General features: G+C 35.4%; 1 protein-coding gene across 1 annotated transcript in view; it reads right to left on the minus strand.

The window, feature by feature from the left end:
- The window catches only part of LOC110442659 (small integral membrane protein 8-like), a 12,639-nt gene extending 7,464 nt beyond the window's left edge, over positions 1 to 5,175 (minus strand). Inside the window, exon 1 of the mRNA XM_021486366.1 lies at positions 4,903 to 5,175. Within this exon, the coding sequence (XP_021342041.1) occupies positions 4,903 to 5,064 (162 nt within the window). The 5' untranslated portion in view covers positions 5,065 to 5,175. The remainder of the gene's footprint in view (positions 1 to 4,902) is intronic.
- Between the last annotated feature and the right edge of the window lie 3,697 nt (positions 5,176 to 8,872).

An 8,872-nucleotide genomic window follows, 5' to 3' on the forward strand; every position in this document is an offset into this window, starting at 1 on the left:
ATACCACCCAATACTACCCCATACGACCCAGTTATGAACCAAATACTTCTTTATTACTGTGAAATATCACCTTTGTAGACGTCATTTACTTCCATCTGCCATATTTTATCGGGAAATATGCGATTTGGTGTCGAAAACATCACCGAATTGCCGTGACAATGACCCAATACTACCCCATACACTACCCCATACCACGGAATTAAATTAGATCTAAGTCTGTACCCATACCACCCAATACTACCCCATACGACCCAGTTATGAACCAAATACTTCTTTATTACTGTGAAATATCACATTTCTTGAAGATATTTACTTCTATATGTCACATCCTTTCTGGAAATATTTGCGATTTGGTGCAGAAAACATCACCGAAATGCCGTGACTAGGGGTTCGACGATTTACAGGAACTGCAGGAACGGGCAGAAAACTATTAATTATTATATATACATTAATGAATATATATATTACATACATTTAAGTATCATTATCGGGTATAAGATAAATTTGATAAAAGAATTGCAATTACATGATACTATATTAGTTCTATTCATGTCATAAAATGGTGTTATTAAAATCATATATATAAATTTAACAGGAAATATTAAGAAAATTTGAAATTACTTTTCAAAAATGTCAGTTATTCAATTTTGTTAAACATAACAGTATCAATTATATTACAATGCTGGAGAAGAACCTTCAGTTAAATTAGATACTCAAATACTATGAAATTCAAAAAGTATATGGATTGTATATGATTTGAAGTCCTTTCAATTACTTGATTAACTCACAGATAGTCTGTTTTGGACAAGCTAGATATTTTTCCAGATATAGTTCCCTGACCAATCTTATGAAGGGTAGACGAGTAGGTTGTCATTAATCAATGTAAAAATTAAATAGATTAATAAAAGGAATTACGTTACGCTTCTTATACATCAATCCAGAGACGTATATATTACATTACGTAATATATACGTCTATGATCATCCGAAAGCAAAAAAAATAAATGACATGAAAACTTGATTTGACTCCCAGAGATACTTTATACACATATATTTTATTCAACTTGTTGGCCATCTCAAGTAAATGTGATCTCTATAAATACATGGTAGATACTGTGTTGTAGCTATATTATTTAACAAAGTTTATACCAAAACAACGTCGAATTATGATTACCAAATTACCTGTCAGCTCACAATCTTGCAATAGAAACGGGAAGATACAGGAATGTTGCAAGGAATAATAGATATTGCAGTAACTGTGACCTAATAGAGATAGAAGATGAATTTCATTTTCTATTTACCTGCCCACGTCATCTAGATCTAAGGAGAAAATATATTAAAAATTAGTACCGGCAAAAACCATCTGTATTCAAACTTATCGAATTAGTAAATACATACAATGTAAAAGAACTGAATTTGTTAGGTAAACTTATTATTGAAGCTAACAAACGAAGGATTGTTTAACTTATAAGTTTGTTTTACCTAATTTTGTATTACTCAATCGTATCATGTCATGTTTTGTTCGAACAATCTTTCATGTTTAAGATGGTAAATACTCAACGTTGTTGTTTTTTGTTGATGATGATGATGATGATGATGATGAGAGTGGTAATGATTTCAATAATATCGGTGATTTGTAAAAATTGTACCAGTTTTATGATATTCATGTAATTATGTCATGTTGTTGTACTTTGACGATGATGATGATGATGATGATAATGATGAAAGCGATGATCTATGATTTCGATGATGTTCTTGTTGCTACTGATTTGTGATGAATGTGCCAGTAATATGTAATTATATGTTGTACTTATATGAAATTATTTGTTGAAAATCCTATAAGTTGTAAAACTTACGGAAATGAATTGAATTGAAATATACTTTTAATAACCCTGCGTTTGTGACACTAATTAGGAAATAACAGAAATCTGTTATCTGGAGTGCGGCTCCATTCTGGACTCGGGCAAATATCCCGACTCTGTGCCCCCGGGAACTTAACAATCCAAGTTCCTGAAGGTACACTAATGAGGTGTATACAGGCACGGAATTAGATTGTCATCTAAGTCCGTGATACAGGTACTGAATCTAAATCACAATTACAGGTAAATATATATATTATAATTTAATTTTATAATGTCTTCCGAGGAATTACAAATCCCACTTGCAGACCACTTATATAATATGTACAGAAGACGTAGCAGTCTATGTGATTAGTAATAATTTTAAACAGTGTCTTGTAAGTCATTTTAGGCTGAATATCATATACAATTACATTTTCTATTTTATGCATTTGTTAAATATGATACCAGGTGTCAATCAGAAACATTTGTTTATGAAAATAATCTTCCGTTTAAATTATAATTAGCTACTAGTTAGTGTGAATTTAGCAGACCTCGCTGGTAGAAGGCTCCCCAACCCTTGGAAATCTAAATTTCACTACAATGCAGAACTAGGAAATTATTCATTTTATTTATCACCATTGTTATTGTTTTTTTAAAGACATCATGTTTTAAGGCAGTAAATGTAAAAGAAACCTTTTAACTATTATTGTAATTAATATGTAAGGAAAAAATCCAAGAGTTTATTAGGTAGGGGCTGTCCCAATCACCTGCTCTCTGGATTGGCACATGTGATAGTTTGTTTTAATTTATTAATGTATTATGTATAATAGCTGTTCTTAACAAAATTATGATATGGTCTATATATTTTCAAATATTTAACATTTAAATATGTTGAGAACAAAACTGGGGAGAGATTTTCACCTTGTTTTACCCTGACGTGACATGTGAAAAAATCAGTCATACCATTGCTAGTTTTTACGCAAGATTTAGTGTTTTCATACAGATTTATTATAGCCTTAATATCTTTCCTGTGATATGATTCTTTAATAATTTCTTCCATAAACCTACCCTCCAAACAGTTTCAAACGCTTTTCTGAAATCAATGAATGAACAGAATAGCTTTTTACTTTTTGAAACGTATATAGATATTAAACCATGAAGGATAAATATATTTTCAGTTGTAGAGTAGCCTTTCCTAAAACCAGCTTGAACATTGGAACAAGAAGTCTATTGTCTACTATTACGGAATTAGATAATCAGTTTTGACCACATCGGCCTTTGAAAAAAATTGAAACTTCAAGCGTTTCAACGTGTTTCTTTCTTCTTTACATATACAATTAATACACAGTAAGGCCTAACGGCAATCCAACATATGGACTTCAATGTTTATTTACGTAAAACACGTATTTCAATTAACTTATATTTACATATAGAATAATATTTAATTTTCAGTTTGATGTCCCTTTTTTGAGTTGGAAAATTGCATATTTTCTTTTTTTTTAAGATCGTAGACGGGATGGGATTGTAATCTACACATTAACATCAATTAATTCACTCAAAATATATTCATGCTATTTATTAAGAGTTGAGTATAAGTTATGAAGTTATTAAAATTTAGTTATCATAATGTCATTTCCAATGTTTCAGGTGTTATGACATCGCAATAACAATGTCATATATATAAATGAGAAAATAACCCAGATACATATTTATTATATATGTAATATATAATTCTTTGAACAACCTTTTTTTTATAAAATAAAACAGAGACATAAATTGGAACCTTGGCCTGGCAATTTATATATAAATATATATATAGAGAGAAAAAAATAAAATTAACGACCGACTAAAAAACTAGCTGCTTTCACCCTTCACCCTGAAGAGCCCTGTGAAGGGTGAAAGCAGCTAGTCACGGCATTTCGGTGATGTTTTCTGCACCAAATCGCGTATTTCCAGAAAGGATGTGACATATAGAAGTAAATAACTTCAAGAAATGTGATATTTCACCGTAATAAAGAAGTATTTGGTTCATAATTGGGTCGTATGGGGTAGTATTGGGTCATAGTCACGGAAATTTGGTGATGTTTTCGGCACCAAATCGCATATTTCCTGATAAAATATGACAGATGGAAGTAAATAACGTCTACAAAGGTGATATTTCACAGTAATAAAGAAGTATTTGGTTCATAACTGGATCGTATGGGGTAGTATTGGGTAGTATTGGGTAATTTGACGCGCCCTATCTAGGCTGTACCATTATTGCTTCTGATCTCAACAACATATGTAATAAAGTGAGCATATATACAAGTCACTGGTATGGCCACAACTCGAATATGCAGCCACCGTATTGGACCCATACCAACAGGGACATATAGACCAGCTAGAAAAAATACAGAGAAGAGCAGCAAGATATGTAATGGGCAAGTACAGAAACAGATCAAGTGTTGGAGCGATGATAGAACAGTTGCAGTGGCCCAGATTACAAGAACGTAGAAAAGAAGCACGCTTGTCTATGATGTATAAGATCATGAACAACAAAGTAGACATTGACCACCAAAAGTACTTCAGCAAGCCAACCAGGACATCAAGGCATTCATACCAACACAGTCTTGCAATTCCATCAACAAACAAAGATTGCAGGAAATGGTCATTCTTTGTAAATACAGTGAGGGACTGGAACAGCCTGCCACCTGATATTGCCTCAGCAACATCACTTATTGAGATCTTTAAGTCTCAAGTGACCCAGCATATCAACTAAAACCGTTCCATTGTTTTTATCCAGTTTTTAACCTGATCCTTAAACTTTTCATAGTAATGTGCACACACACAAAATGGCATACTCTTCGACACGTCGAAGGTGGCCGGAAATTGGAAGAAGAAATATAGCTGTCTCAAATTCTCAGGTCCCTGTGCACGTGGGGTGAAATTACATTTTTTTATTGTATAGTCTCTAAAGCATCTTTGTATTATGCCCGTGATTACAGAGGATAAACAGAGGATATTCAAGATTTGAAAATAAATAATTTACGAAAGGTTCAAATGTGATGAAAAACATAACTTACTGGTCTTGCATATAATTCAAAGTTGACAACTCGAAACAGCGAAGTAGTTTTCGCATGCCGAATCCCAGAACCTGGTTCGTTACCATCCTTGGATGTGGCTTTCTTTGACGGCTTGTCACTTCCCGTGTTGCTTTGAAACACTTGTTCCTTCAAATCTGCCATATCTATCGATTCATAAATATTCACATGTTAACTTCACAATTTACATGCTAGCTTAGCTTTGTTGATATCGAGCTAAAGGGCGCAGACATATTGAAAAAAACACAATAAATAAACGGTACCGGACATCGATTCCGGATTTATGCAGCATGTAAAATGATCGGGCAATATATATATATATATATATATATCACCATATAGGTATAGTTATAGTTTATAACAAGGTCTAGGGCTTTAGTACATCACTTATTTTTTCTCTCGTGTTTCTCCGATTTGGTCAATTCTTTTCACGTACACAATAACAGGTATATTTCCTCTACTGTACTGTTACAGTAAGTATATATACGGACCACGACAAAAAAAATCCCTGAATTATTTACAGCCTGATAATTTATAACATTTATATTCAGCCCATCCACTATTCATTCTTTATCAGATCATAACTTAATGCAGACGGGACACATTTAAACTTATCCACACTATGTCAGGTAAAAACCGCAAAATAGCGACGGTCTAGATTTCAATCGACAGTCGACCATAGCAATTGGCGGTTGGGATATTTACCGAAATGGAGTTGAATTACCGAAATGGAGGGAAATGAACTTTAAATTTGCATTATTTCAAGAGAATGGACCCTAATTTACATTCTTCATCACCAACTGGAGTCATATGTAGAAGATCGGGCGTTTATTTTGTTTACATCTATTTTAAATTATTTTTTCAAAATAACGCAATTCACGGCACGATTTTCGTTACCGAAATGGAGGGAAATGGACTTTAAATTTGCATTATTTCAAGAGAATGGACCCTAATTTACATTCTTCATCAACAACTGGAGTCATATGTAGAAGATCGGGCGTTTATTTTGTTTACATCTATTTTAAATTAATTAGCAATGTGGTAGGACGCCATATTTGATTTTGTGTTTCTAAATTATCTTGAAGATACTCCGTCCAACATCAGGTACACTGTATACAAACTTAATTAATCGTGTGTAATGATATTGGCAGAACAAAGTGCACTAGCGGTTCAGCTGGGGGAGGGGGTACATGTCTTCGTCCCGAAGGTGATGAACTTCTGAATACTACTATGTGGTAAATATTATTCACTACACTTATTGACTTAAGAATATTCAGTTAGTGTTCATACTACTCGTCTCTACTCTCAACCAAGCATCTAATCCTGTATACAAATAAAGTGAAATGAACACCCGGAAGTGATGGTGAGGATTGCCTCATCTCGCATACGTCTGTTTATAATCATGTGTTGAAAGTGTAACCCAATGTATATCTAGCCTCCACAGTGTGTTTATTTAATAAAGTCTACATGTCGACTGAAAAGTTAGAAAAATATATAGAGAAGAGGAAGGATACTCAACTTACTCCTGGACAAAGGTCATTCTCGTCTCGGACAGCAAAGGGCGATATCTAAAACAATCTGTCCCCCTTCTTGATATTGATCCAGATTCCATAGAGTTGTGCTTTAAGGGAGGACGAAATGCATCGGATGGCATTACCTTCGTTAAAAACCTCTTGTCAAAATTGGATACCACAAACCCAACGCTAATACTTTTTTGGCGTGGAACATGTGACATATCTGTAAAAAGGGAAAAATACATCCTCCCTAGATACCAAGATGTAAATCGACTCATCAGCGCTACACGTGAGATTTTCACTAACCTTGTATACTACATAGACAAAACACCCAACACCAGACTAGGATTCATGGAGATTCCACCTATCTCAGTCACAACTTGGAACAAACAGAGAGACTACCTCGACTGGGAAGCCCAACAAGATCAAAAGGAGGATGAAAATATTAACAAACAAATAGACAGCTATAATAGTGTTGTCAGAGAATTCAACAACAACCTCAACTTTGACTCCCCAAAATTTTGTCTGGACTTTGTAAGATCACAGAAAAGGAAGGGAAATCCCAAACGTTTAGATGTCAATACCTCCCCGAGATACTCCCTCAACATCAACTTACTACAGGACGGTGTCCACCCTATAGGCACCTTAGCCAAATACTGGCTAATACGCATTATGGAAAAGTGCAGGGTTGGCAGCGAGGATTAGCATATAGGAAAATCCTAACAGTGACTTGTCTCTGCAGGCACCTAAGCGATGGTGAGGATTGCCTCGTCTCGCATGTAATATTTATATTGCTAGAAGTCTTCAGGGTAATCACTTGGATTTTATATTAAACTATCATCAAATCCTGACACACATATAGCCAACCATGGCGGAAGGCAATACAAATACAACATTCCAATTCAGGAGGAGTAACCTTGTAGATCCCTCAGCCTCCAGAAAGCGTTCTAGAGAAGATTTGGAAAACATATGTGGCAAATGCGACAACATACTGACGACCAATACCAAACACATCCGAGGTGAGGGGTGCAGTCTACAATTCTGCCAGGAATGCTCATGTATATCGGACTCAGTGTACAGTTGCTTCGCCAGTGGTGAGTTAGAAGACATGTCGTTCAACTGCAGAAGCTGTAAAAAGACTCAACCAACCCTTCAAAACATAAGTATTTCACTAAAAATATTATGCGAGACGAATGAACAACGCATTTTGTGCCTTAAAACCAGACTATCGGACCTGGAAATCAACACCAAATCAGTTATCCAGGAAGATCTCTCTCATACCAAGCATCAACTCATTGAAGAGTTCAAGGGAAACATTAACAGTATGGTAGACACCAGATACAAGGAATGGGAAGAAAGGAAATCCAAAGAACAAAATATTATCCTTTTCCGCGTTCCAGAAAAAACAGATTCAAACCCCCTCAACAACAAGTCTCTTGATGAACAGGGCATACGTGCACTGAGTCATACATTAGGAGTTCATCCGATAGGAATTCTAGCACATTTCCGTATGGGAAGAAGTAAACCTGATTCCATCCGACCAATAGTTGTTGTTCTAGACATCAAACAACAAAGGAAACTCCTGCTCGAAAATGCCCGTTCTATAAAAGACAGGGCCCCAGAAAGACTCTATAGTGTAATCCTCACTAAGGACCTGACAAAACAGCAGAGAGAAGAAAAGAAACAGCGACTAGAGAACAGAAGGCCCAACCCACAACAGGTACCTGCCCCATCCAGTCTCACAAACAACACTTCAGACAAGAGGAAGAACTCACAGGTAGTAACAACACCAAATCACCCAGTCTCTAAAACAGCCTCAAGTGATGTCAAAAAACAACTAGGTAACAAAACAAGAATACCATCAACAGCTACCAGGTCTGTATATGCCCCACTCCAAAGTGTGGATCAGATACCACCAAGTCCCATTCTGTCAATGGAACAAGTGCCAATACCTCAACGTATGCCGTCCAACCCATATCTTGAGGACACCCAGATCTCTACTGTAGAGGAGGAACCAACGCTTATATACAGCACAGACTCTTTCGAAGACCTAAACGGCACAATAATAAATGATCTACCACCTAGGTCAGCTGATCTTGACAGGTACTAGGAAGACGTTTTTACCAGTTTTAATGACATTGGTGATTCCTCTAAAATACCAGTGGACAAGCTTAAAATCTACTACTCTAATGTAGACACCCTTACCTAAACAAAGAAGTCTGAACTTGAACTCTATATAGAAAATAACCATCCAGATGTGATATGTCTAACCGAAATTCTACCAAAAATGTACCAAACCCCAATAGACGACAGAATCTACAACATACAATACTACAACCAATTTATGGGACAACATAGGAAAAGAGGTGTGATCATATATGTTATCAACACTATTGATTGTGACCCTCTTTAGCAAACAGGATCCTTTGAAGAACAAG

The sequence above is a fragment of the Mizuhopecten yessoensis genome, unplaced genomic scaffold, assembly GCF_002113885.1.
Source record: "Mizuhopecten yessoensis strain PY_sf001 unplaced genomic scaffold, ASM211388v2 scaffold716287, whole genome shotgun sequence".
Taxonomy (NCBI): domain Eukaryota; kingdom Metazoa; phylum Mollusca; class Bivalvia; order Pectinida; family Pectinidae; genus Mizuhopecten; species Mizuhopecten yessoensis.